This window comes from Sceloporus occidentalis, unplaced genomic scaffold (genome assembly GCF_023333645.1).
Source record: "Sceloporus occidentalis isolate IW3139 unplaced genomic scaffold, rSceOcc1.0.p SCAF_162, whole genome shotgun sequence".
Taxonomy (NCBI): Eukaryota; Metazoa; Chordata; class Lepidosauria; order Squamata; family Phrynosomatidae; genus Sceloporus; species Sceloporus occidentalis.
Genome location: NW_028317142.1, coordinates 1,798,354 through 1,811,120, shown reverse-complemented (window position 1 = coordinate 1,811,120; position 12,767 = coordinate 1,798,354). Strand labels below are relative to the sequence as shown.

At 41.0% G+C, this 12,767-nt stretch overlaps 1 protein-coding gene across 1 annotated transcript; it reads left to right on the top strand.

Moving 5' to 3' along the window:
* Window positions 1-1,352: 1,352 nt before the first annotated feature.
* LOC149279561 (metallophosphoesterase 1-like) lies at window positions 1,353-11,638 on the top strand. Its single transcript, XM_089501061.1, has 9 exons — window positions 1,353-1,609; window positions 2,470-2,578; window positions 3,341-3,444; window positions 4,438-4,518; window positions 5,398-5,506; window positions 5,790-5,864; window positions 6,804-6,926; window positions 7,332-7,472; window positions 11,465-11,638. The coding sequence occupies exons 1-9, from the start codon at window positions 1,353-1,355 to the stop codon at window positions 11,636-11,638; spliced, it is 1,173 nt and encodes a 390-aa protein (XP_089357187.1).
* Window positions 11,639-12,767: the final 1,129 nt, after the last annotated feature.

Below are 12,767 nucleotides of genomic sequence, written 5' to 3'. Positions count from 1 at the left end.
TCCTATGGGATCTCTTAAATCAACAGTTTTCATCCTAATAAAAAGACAGTCTTCTAGCACTAAAACATATATAAAAAGGCCACATTACAGAAGTCTCTGCGGAAGCATGCCCAGCCAGAGGATAACTAGGCCACCTCTTTATGTAGAAGGGTGGGAAACAATAATAAACGAATATTGTCTGCAACTGGGGCGTCAGTGCCTCGGGGGAATCTGCCGGTCGTCCAGCGGATTGCGGGTCGCGCTGCACACGCACCTCTTTACTCCCTGAACGAGCCTTGCGCAGGAGAGTCGCGTCACCACCAATCACATATCAGATCGTCATAGGGGCTGGCCGTACACCTTCAGAGTCTACCAATCAGGGAGCTCGCGCTGTTCCGTGTTGTGAGGACCGCTGGAAACCGTACCCGGCGTGTAGTTGTGCCGCGGTGCAGCGCTCGGTAGGTTCCTATTATACATCGTGCGGTTTTGCGGTGCCTCAGCCTGGGGTACGTAGGTGTCTAAGTAGGGTTACTATGGTGAGCTGCTTGTGCAGAAACAGATACACCGGCAGCCAGTGAATGGCTTAATACCGCAGCTTGCTATACTATTCCGTTTACTTAACGTGTACGTACGTGTTATCTCATCCACTTCCATAAGACTGGCTATAACGTCAGTGATTACATCACCTCTCGGAGAGGAAAGGTGGGCGTTTATGTAATCACTGACGTCAGAGGCACCCCTGAAGGAAATCCACACCTGGAGGTGTATGGAATCGATTCGCCATTTCAGCCTCAATTCTCGGGGTCCTGAGCAGCTTCTTTTGCCCAGATCTATCAGCAGCACCTTCAGACCCCTGTTGATGTGTCAGGTGACTGGGGAGGGATAAATGATAAACTGCAGAATGCTGGTATTTATGATGGCCACTGGCAACCAAGTTCTAGATCTAAAGTAACAAAGCCCATAGGTGCAGATAATAAAGGCCAGGCTTTGCAGTTACTGAATTACAACTTGAATTATTACATGTCCGCTATAACACTGCAAATGGCTAGTGAGGGATATAGGATTATCTAGAGCTGGGATATAATAACTGCCAACAGACTCTGCTCAACATGCATCAATACCACCCATTCTCTCGTGTCTGCGGAACGCTGATGATGACGACAATTTGAGACGTGGCTGCTGGTTACTGTAGAATTTATCACAGTGATATTTTTTTTAACTGAAATTATTAATTTATTAACCTTTTATTATTCTGTGTTTTAAATTTCTATTGGGAAGCTATTAGAAGAAGGGTAGATGCAAGACTGGTGAACTCCACTTCTGAAGAGTAGCCTTTCCAATGGATGGCTTTTGTTACCTGCAGACATTCGGCAATGATGAGGACCGGCCCGGGGCGCAGTGCCGTTCTGAGCAAAAGAAGTGTTTTTCTGATGAAGATACTTTGTTTCCTTTTTGCAGTTGTGTGGTTTTGTGAGTTTTTGGTTTACTATGTTGTTATAATACAATGCAGCTGGCCCAAAATCACTGGCACCCTAGATCAGGAACACAAATCTGCGCTAAAGGTTATTTTTTTATCCGACACGCATCTCCTCGGAGCAATCAGAGGACACTGGTTTGATAAACTGAGAAGGTGAGAATGTCTGCATGTGTCTTATCAACATCTGTAATTATGGTTTCAGTGAACAGTTATTATATAGTGAAAGCAGCAAGGAATCATGATGTCACACTAGTTATGATGATGTCACTCTAGCCACAATCCTAGTATTATGAGAACAAGTCAGAAATACCAACATACTACTTGATTGGAATAGCATGAGCCAGAGGTCCTTCTATATTGTTAGGGATACAATCATGATACAAGTATTAATAAGGAATTAGAATAAGAAATCATAAGATACATTTTCTTGTCTAGTAAACCAAGTAGTAAGTACATTATAATAGTTGTATATTAATTATTAATATTATTTCCCCACTAAAATATCAATGATTATCTTGGTTTACCATCCCCCCCCCCTTAAAACTCCACACTCAAACCAGAAATCATAATAGGTGAAAATGGGCAGACGAATGGTAACGTTCCTGTGTAGTTTATTAGTGATGGAAACATGGCATCTCTTAATACTATCATGCACTGGAACCCACCTAATGTATCAGACCCCCTTGAATATATGTATTTTATTAAGCGCTGCGTATATTGTTGGCGCTATATCAATAAAAGATAATAATGATAATTATATCTCTTCTCCTGTTGGTTCTTTCTTTCATGGTCTGAGGATAAAGTAGTAAAAAAGTAAATGTACAAATGAAAAATGTTAAACCATCTCATATTGAAGTAACACATGCATTTGGTTGCGGTGAATTGTTAGAAGCTATTTAATGAAGAAGAACGTCATAGCTGTATTTGTGTCTTTAGTCAGATGTGACTCCCTCTATTAATGGTCATTAATGGTTAACTTGGGAGACCTGACTTTATATATGTCTCTTTTCTAGGGAATGGCAAATGGAAAGATCATATCAGAGCGCTCTATGGTTATTGCAGCCAGACATTGTTTTCATTCTAGGAGACTTATTTGATGAGGGAAAGTGGAGCAATTCAAGGGTGAGAGGTCAAGCGTATGCTTAAAAGCAGTGCTGGATAAAGGCTTCCAGTGCCGTACAGCAGGGTGTACAGGGTGCCGTACAGCAGGGTGTATTCCAATTTATATAGATCGTTACGGGCTCATCCGTTCCTGGTGCTTGAATTGGTGCAATCCCTGAATGCCAACACTGGTATACATGATCCATTAAGATCACAGTGGGGTATTTATTGCAGAAGACCTTCATAGCTAGGGCACTAGAAATATACCCATGACCACGTCTCAAAGAACTTGTTACGCCGTTGGAGTATATGAATAACACATCAGATGAGTCAGATGCTTTTAATATAAAAATCTTGTACCTGTATTTTAACATGAATCAATTTTAGAAACCTAGACTGTTCTTTCTTTGGGCTGGACATCCAACTCTTCCAGGAACTTTTTTTCTATTATTGTTTAGTAAGCAATTTGTGTACGGCTTGTATTTTATTGTATTTAGCATGCTGTAAGCTGATTGAGTGATGTTTGGATCTTGCATTGGTTTCTTTAACATGGCGATCATGGGAATACATATAATGAAACCTAACATATTGTGGGCTGTTAAATATATTTCCAGTAAAGGGACAATAACCTATAATTTCAGATGGGGAGTTCCAAATAATGATAAAGCTTGGTTCAAGTTATTGTAAAAGGCTTACTTATAAGTACCAGTTCCCTGATTCACAGCTCAGGGTTTGTTCTGGGTAAATCATGTGTTCCGTGTTCCATGTTCCCTGTTCCCTCAGGCATGGGATGAAGACGTTGAGCGATTTCACCGGATGTTCAGACACCCTTCACATACGGAGCTTATAGTTGTTGTAGGGAATCACGACATTGGATTTCATTACGAGTAAGTAATAGTTTTCAACACAGCATCCAGTAAAGTGTATACTGGTGATCACTTTCTTATTTATTATTTCTTAATTTATTAATAAGAGTAAGAAATCCCTCGTGGCCACATGGAGATTCATCCTCTCAACGCTAGGCATGTTCTGCATGTCTTCCGCACAAGGAGAGGAGAGGCTTACGGCACACATACACCTTCCCAGATAGTAAAGTAACACCCACAGCATAATACCAGTACAAACCCGAAAGAAATATATCTACAGCAAGTATATAGAATCCCATAGGACAGCACACGGTGGTGCTTAATTCATATTACCAATGGGTAGAAACGCTAATGGACTTATACAATTCTTATGAAAAAAGGAGCAGACTTCTGAAACATAACCCCCTTCGAGCAAGAAAAATATTATAAGCACAATGTATAGGAAATGTGCGTACACTAGTTCAGTATAATGTCATTATCTTTATTGTGTCTCTATGAAAACCTTGAAGCTCGGTAAACAGGACAGTTATCACCTATTCAGTGACTAAGTCCGTATCCGATAGTTAAACCCCCTGGGCAGGAGGTAAACGTTCAACTATTCAATATATCAAACCTCACGTTAATACCCGTTTGAAAATACAATCCAGCTCCCTTTGCTCCAGAGTTTTCAATATTGCCCCTATTGTAACTTTTTTGTTTGTTTGTTTTAGGCTAATATTCTTTATAGCTTATTAAATCCCATATGAAGTTAAACAGTGAATGTTTTATAAATATTTTCAAACCCTTAGAAGTTGAGATACCCTTGAACATTCTTTTCACGTAAGGAGAACGGTTACATATTTTCACTCCGGAAAGCCTATTGATACCTTTAACCCCTTGAGTGCCAGGGATCCAGGCACATTTCGCCCCTGGGAAGCCTGACCGATTTTTCAAAAGAGAGTGTTTTTAAAGTGTAACTGACATGCTGTATATAAATATATCTTTTATTGTTGTCCCCCCCCCCCCCATGTGCAGAATGACTATTCACAAGCTGAACAGATTTGAAAGGGCTTTCAATCTTACATCAGGAAAAGCATTGACTCGGAAAGGTGTAAAGTAAGTAGAGCTGGCTTGTAGGACACTGCAGCCCCTGGATGTGAATTGCTGCGGCATATGGCTGTATTTGGGAACGTCACCGTGTGTCTTAGCCAGGGCTCAACGTCCTACTTTATTTGCCCAATTGCACTATTCTTGACGTACAAAAGCAAGAGGTGAGGAGGGCCCTGAGATATTGAACCTGTTGTGGAGCAACAGGAGACATGAGAGATGCATAGCGAGCCAGCGGAAGTAACTTATTAACAATTAAAACTAGTCAATGGCAGGGATATACCATGTAAAATCGTAATGTCACCAACGTGTGCCGTTTCGGGCATTATCCATTGCTACGTCCTAACGGTTTCTAGTTTAACGAAACATATTGTGGGACTTTACCATGCGCTAGACTTGTATGAATAATTCTTAGCATTAGTCCTGATTTAAAGGGACGTTGCTTTCGTCAGCATTACTGGTTGTGTGATCAGTTTCACAGGGCACACCAATAGCCGTCCCTGGAGCTTGTGGATATGAGCGTATGTTCGATCCCATTATTCAAGGCTGAAACAGTCTACCCATAACGGAGAACCGTTATTTTGACTTTGATGACGGCAGTTAATGAATCTAACACGCTGTACCATGGACGTTCCACGCATCGTTTAAAGAACGCCCAAAAGAAGTTTCCGTCAAACTTTAGCTTGACACGGTTTACTGTGTTCATCGAATCCGGCCATAAGCAGCCAGTGCAGGTTTTAACTTTTGACGGCTGGGAAGTGATATCGGCTAGTGCGATGGCCACCACTCCGGTTATAGGCGGGTAGCCCATTAAATCTTAACAAGCCGTACATCCTCCGTTATTTACTTTATATGCTTTATATTTCACTTGTGTCTTTGTGTCTGCAGCTTTGTCCTGGTCAATAGTGTTGCTCTGGAGGGGGATAATTGTGTGATTTGTAGAGCAGCAGAAAGTCAGATCTTTGAGGTTTCTCGCAAGCTGAACTGCTCCAGAATGGTATGAATGAAAATGTATAATTATATGTAAGAAGTACTGTGTGTTAGAGCGGGGGCAGCTTTTACAGCATCAGATCACTGTTTATACTGTAGTTTAAAGCATCTCTTGATATCAGACATGTTAATATCCCTTAATGGAGTCATTTGGACTTTGTATCTTATTTTCATCCAGCTTTTTGTCCTACTTTTAAGCAGCACGTCTTACGCTTGTAACATATGCATAGGTCACTCTGCCGCTATCTTTAAAGAGCCAACGACCAACCACTACATCTTGCTTTTGACAGACAGATGATGCAGATTTAAGGAAGAACTGCAGAGGTGTTGAGCGGCTTCCTCCATCAGCGCCCATCCTTTTACAGGTTAGAACTCCAGTACGGCATACAAACCTAAGGCTGTAGTTATGTTGCTTTATATTAAATTTTATTTTGTCTGTGTGTGATTTACGGGTAAGAAATCACTTTGTGACATTCCAGTGCCTAAATATGTATATATCTTTTCATGCCGGTTACTGCATGCATTCTTCCTATTGTACAGCGCTACGGAATTTGATGGCGCTATATAAAACAATAAATAATAATAATTATTGGACCTGGATAATTATACATGTAGTTGCATGGAATAAAACACATTGGAGTCCATGCAAAATAGACTTCAGTGTGCATTTTAGTAACCGATAGGGCTGATCAAAAATGTAAACCCTGTAGTTCGACTGTGTATTCTTCAGTGAGCTTCTTAAAGTTAAACCGATCCATCCAATTGTACCATAGACACAAGGCGAATTGTTTATGGGCTTCTTCGGCTTATTGTTTCCTGAATGACCAGGAAAGAATGGCTCGCTGTGTGGATTTATCTTGATCTATTCAGTCTGCTTACTGTTCCACCGGTACATTACCTAGACCCAGGGTGTCCAACCTGCGGCCCCCAGCTGCTGTAGGACTACATCTCCCATACTCCTCAGCCAGCCTCTTAGCTGAAAGAGCATCATGGGAGGTGTAGTCCTGCAGCAGATGGAGGGCCGCAGACCTAGACACTGGGTTGCCGTGTTGTACTTTACTTATAAAATCTATAGAGAAAAGAGTCAGCGTAAGAAAAGTGAAAAAACGTACGGCTCAATAAGTGAACTAAATGTTATTAATGGCGCTAGAATGTGTGCTTCCCTAGAAAAAGATATCAAGAATTGGGACATTCTAAATCTTCGATTTCCATCACAGAATACAGTGTTAGCTGCAGAAAGGTAGAAGTGCCAACCCGTATAACATGTTACACAAAGCGATACTGATGTTGTGTTTAATGCCTAGCACTATCCTTTGTATCGGGAAAGCGACTCCAGTTGCACCGGGGAAGATTCCGCCTCTCTGGAGGAAAAGAGAGTCCTCTTTATGGAGAAATACGACGTGCTCTCAAAAGATGCGTCTGAAAAGGTTGGATGCTTTAAATAATGTCCGAGCCAATCAATATTCTAGGCATGTGTGCAGAATGTCATTTATATTGTATTTTTAATACAGAAGCAATCGGTTTTGATGGTTGGGTAAGTCAAATTGTTATATGATGGCGCTATATAAATCAGTAAATAACTATATACAATCTCAATTGCTTATAATATATATATAATTGCTTGTATATGGCATGAATTGGTGATTTTTATTTGTTATCTGGAATAATTGATAAGATTAGGCTTGCATAGTGACGTAACTGTACACGCTTATGTTTGTTTTTACAACAATACTAATCTCCGTGTCACATTGTGCCAGCAATGCCAAATAGTTGGATACGTTTAATCACATCCCAGTGTGTAATATTGTGTTAACCCCCTCTGATTGGAATAGTTACTGAGGCTGCTGCGGCCAAGGTTGATCTTGAGCGGCCACACGCACAGCGCCTGTGAAGTGTTACACCGAGGGAGAATCCCCGAGATCAGCGTGCCTTCCTTCAGCTGGCGGAACAGGAATAACCCAAGCTTCATCATGGTATTATTATAAATCATAATTATAATAAATCAAATGACCTGCTTAAAGTTACTTTCCAAAAAGGAATAAGGGAAATATTAGAAATGTTTACGTTTTTATATGTGCAAAGTAAGCCGTTTTAGTTAAAAGGTACTTCACTTTCAAAAATCCTCTTTGAAGGGTGCCAACTAAGATCTTTTAATTTAGTTTATATTTTTGGCGTTTTGCCCAAAAGGGGCACTATTCTGGTTTCGCTACATGACCAGCTCAGCCAATGTACTCTCCGCTGATAGTCAGTACTATCTTTGATATACAATGTTTTGCACGTGTGAGTACCTGTTTTGTATTAAGTAGTCATTTTAAATGAACCCACTCAGCATATCTAGACGCCTGAACATCTTGGAGAGGTCCATGATGAGAATGGGGTATGTTGCTAAAGTTTTACCTAATTTGTGAAAATGGAGTACACAAGTATACGTAACTGAGAAATATCGTCAGCTGGATCCTGTAATTTACTTTATGTAGCAGGTCTATAATGTAAACAGAAAAATGTGGCTCTGGACTGTTAGTCAAAATCTTCCTTGTGCTTGGAGATAGCTACCACATACCAGCATCATTGGCTATGAACTACCGGTACTAAAGGGGACTGGTCCCCAGTTAAAGGGCCACGCTAGCCATCGTATACATTTACAGAGCATAATTAAAAGCATATTTATTTTGGGACAATTATATGTTTATGGGCATGTATGTTTTTCTAGCGCTACAGCTGAAAAAGCAGTCAAAGTGAAAATTCTTCATACTCTCATTTAGGGTTGCTTGGTTCCCTCAAGTAAAAACAGTTTATACCCCAAATGTTTACAAAACTCCCATCTTCATACCATTCACAGAAGAAGTCTCATACAAACCCTGTGCTATACAGTATCTCACAAATGTGAGTACACCTCCTCACATTTTTGTAAATATTTTATATCTTTTCATGTGACAACACTGAAGACATGACAATCTGCTAGAATGTAAAGTAGTGAGTGTACAGCCTGTATAACAGTGTAAATTTGGTCTTCCCATCAAAATAACCCAACACATAGCCATTAATGTCTAAACCTTGGCAACAAAAGTGAGTACACCCCTAAGTGGAAATGTCCAAATTGGGCCCAAAGTGTCAGTATTGTGTGTGGCCACCGTTATTTTCCAGCACTGCCTTAACCCTCTTGGGCATGGAGTTCACCAAAGCTTCACAGGTTGCCACTGGAGTCCTCTTCCACTCCTCCATTACAACATCACAGAGCTGGTGGATGCCCCACAGATGCTCAATAGGGTTTTGGTCTGGAGACATGCTTGGCCAGTCCATCGCCTTTACCCTCAGCTTCTTTAGCAAGGCAGTCGTCGTCTTGGAGGTGTGTTTGGGGTCGTTGGAATACTGCCCTGCGACCCAGTCTCTGAAGGGAGGGGGTCATGCTTTGCTTCAGTATGTCAGAGTACATGTTTGCATTCATGGTTCCCTCAATGAACTGTAGCTCCCCAGTGCCGGCAGCACTTATGCAGGCCCAGACCATGACACTCCCACCACCATGCTTGAATGTAGGCAAGACACACTTGTCTTTGTACGCCTCACCTGGTTGCCGCCACACACAGTTGACACAATCTGAACCAAATAAGTTTATCTTGGTCTCATCGGACCACACGACATGGTTCCAGTAATCCATGTCTTTAGTCTGCTTGTCTTCAGCAAACTGTTTGCAGGCTTTCTTGCGCATCATCTTTAGCAGAGGCTTCCTTCTGGGATGACAGCCATGCAGACCAATTTGTGCAACATATGGTCTGAGCCCTGACAGGCTGACCCCCCACCTCTTCAACCGCTGCAGGAATGCTGGCCGCACTCATACATCTATTTCCCAAAGACAACCTGTGGATATGATCCTGAGCACATTCACTCAACTTCTTTGGTTGACCATGGCGAGGCCTGTTCTGAGTGGAACCTGTCCTGTGAAACCGCTGTATGGTCTTGCCCACCGTGCTGCAGCTCATTTTCAGGGTCTTGGCAATCTTCTTATAACCTAGGCCATCTTTATGTAGAGCAGCAATTCTTTTTTTTCAGATCCTCAGAGAGTTCTTTGCCATGAGGTGCCATGTGGAACTTCCAGTGACCAATTTGAGAGTGTAAGAGCGATAACACCAAATATAACGCACCTGCTCCCCATTCACACCTGAGACCTTGTAACACTAACGAGTCACATGACACCAGGGAGGGAAAATGGCTAATTGGGCCCAATTTGGACACTTCCACTTAGGGGTGTACTCACTTTTGTTGCCAAGGTTTAGACATTAATGTCTGTGTGTTGAGTTATTTCTTCAGTGTTGTCACATGAAAAGCTACAATAAAATATTTACAAAAATGTGAGGGGTGTACTCATTGTGAGATACTATATGTATTTATGTAACAGTAAGAGATTGTGGCATTTTAAACAAAGTACGATGTACATTTGCGAAACATGTACCATCCCTGGATGGTTCATTACAGAAATTGAATAACACGCAAATAGAATTGCATTTAAGGCAAGTTTTAGACTTTGTAGATTGATGTACAGACATCTGACTAGGCCTTATGGACCCACAACTTCCATAACCATTTCAAAGGAAATAATATATAGTTATCTTTGGTCTCTGATTAATGCCCTCCTTGCCTGCTCCGTAAGTTTTCGCGGGCGGCCCTCTCTTGGCTGGTATGGTGTGGTGCCATATTCTTTCCATTTCTCAATAACGGAGTGGGATGTTCAAAATAGGAAAAATGCCAAGGTGGTGAATACTTCCGTAAGGCGCTGTAATAAGTGTAGCTGTCCTTTCAAAAGGCTCGTAAACTCACGCAGAACACTAATGGGCGGGCGGTGGCACGTGTAACATTCTAACCTTTGATATTTGTTTAGAACACCTCAGAAAGTTATGAGTTCAGCTATATGCATTTAACAAAATAACCACAAAGGGCAATAAGAGCAAACTTGTTCTGTTCCTTTTCAAAAACTATAGAGGGAAGCATTCTGGTGGAAAAGTGTTGCTGGCGCAGCTAATGATGTATTGATTGTACAGACAACTGCTTCTAAAAAAAACAAAAACAAAACAAAAAAAAATTTACAGAATTTTTATATTTTTAAGTGTACCCTATTTTAGTGTGGGTTTATAACTAAGTACTCAGTTGAAGCCAATGTTCCACATCTAAAGTTAGAATACTTTAACTAAACACAACATCTAGCACTGTTAAATGCCCAATAGACATGTGCAAATGGGCCAAAAATGACTGGACAAACTTTTCAGTTTGTTTTTGGGCAACAAACTTCGTTCCCTGTTTGGGAAAATCGGGGGTCATTATTCATTAGGGGAAAATTTCTTGTCTAATGCCCACGTTCACTCTCATTCATGCTCTCTAAATGTTTCCCTACCTTCTCTACCGACCATTTCAGCTTCTTATTCTTTATCTACTGCCCTCCTCTCCGTGGACATAATCGGGCTCGTGCTTCACGGGAAAGGAGGTCAACTGACACCCCGTGATTTTGCCCTGAGGTGAACTTCCGGCCAACTCGAGATGCTTTCGCTGACCGAGGAGGCCAACGGAAGAGTCACCATTTTGATAGAAGTTCATGCCAGATTATGGCTGCAGAAATGTGGATGAAGCGATAAGGTGAAAGATAAAGGAAACATAAGACAGGAGAGAAAATGAAGAACAATAAGATAAGGCAGTGGACTGAAAGAGTGTGAGCGAAAGGGCCTGCAAGTTTGGACAAAGATTCAGAGCTTTTTCTTCGCCAAACTTGCAATTCATACGAATCTGAATGCACAAGTCTCGACCCTAATGCTCTCTGAGATAATTATTCAAACTAGCAAAACTTTTCCTCGTTCATAACTTTGCTGGGAAGACTTAACTGTCATGGGACACAAAAGCAGACGGGACGCATGTATGTCAGACGGTTTATAGATTGTGTGCATTTACTTCCGTGTTTTTTTTTTGTTTTTTTTTTTTGCAGGGCACCATCACTGCTACAGAATTTGCTCTTGAGAAATGCTTCCTCCCAGAAGAGAATACAGTTGTCTGGATTTACAGCTCGGCCGGTATACTCGTTCTTCTCTACTTAATGGCTCATCTTCGGACATTTACCCTTCTGCGAACATTCTCCAGGGCAAAGCACAAACCGGTGTAACACAGAGAACAGAGCGCTTTGGGGGAAAAACGAGAGATACATTCTGTTTCCACAAAGAAAAGCCTTCTCTTATACTTCTCTCTAGAATAGACCAGTACGTTTTACCAAATATATATTTATTAAATGATGTACCTGTACAATATATGTGACTCTTACTGATAAGTTAAGGAAAAAAAACTTCAATGAAATTTATAGCCTTACCACTTGTTTGCACTAGATATAAAAGTCCTACAGTACCAACCACATTAGAGTACTGAACATGCCTTGTGTTTTTTTTGGGGGGACTTAGATGAGCCCATGGGGTCAAGCGTTCTAATTTGGGTTTCTTACTCGGAATTGGAAAGGTCTACATGACGTAATGGTTTGTTAAAATAAATGAAATTTGGTGTAATTGTAAAAAGTTAAACAAGTAAGCAAACTATTTCACAAAGTCCTGTGTCCATCATCTTAAAAAAAAAAAATGGCTTTTGAAACAAATAAAGAGTAATCAAAATACACAAAAAGGCTGCTCTGCGAATACACAGGTAACGCTAGTGGCACTAATTTTCACACTGACCTCCTCAGCGTAAAAAAAAGTATACATCAGAAAAGAATCAAGCGATTTAATGAGTGGCTTTACAATACTATGCAGGTCATTCCTGCACATACACATTACATCTGCTTTTTTTATTTTATTTTAGAAAAAAACTTTGGTATACAATTCACCATCGGCCACTTAGGGCTGTAAGCTACAAACAGTGGGTAGCTCAGGAAGTTGAAACTGCTGTAATGCTTTTACTTTTTTTTTTTGGATGTACGCACATCAGGGTTTATGCAATAGGCAGAGAATTTGCCAATAAGAGTTAAAACATTTCCCCTCTCTCTGGGGTCAATTGCAGGAGCGTTGTCATTTCAACTTGTTGCTTTCATTTTACATTACAAAGGGCCAGCACTGGCAGGATCATCCAGCTAGAAGATCTGAGCTGTCCCTGTATAATGTAATTAGTGCTTAGGCTTGATAAATCTCACCGATTTTACTATATGTGATATACACTGCCAGCCAAACTCTTCCTGCGGCAGAAGTTCACTAGCGTTGCCTCTTCATAGCGTGTAATCAAGTCAAGGAGATACCGCTACAACTCCCCGGCAA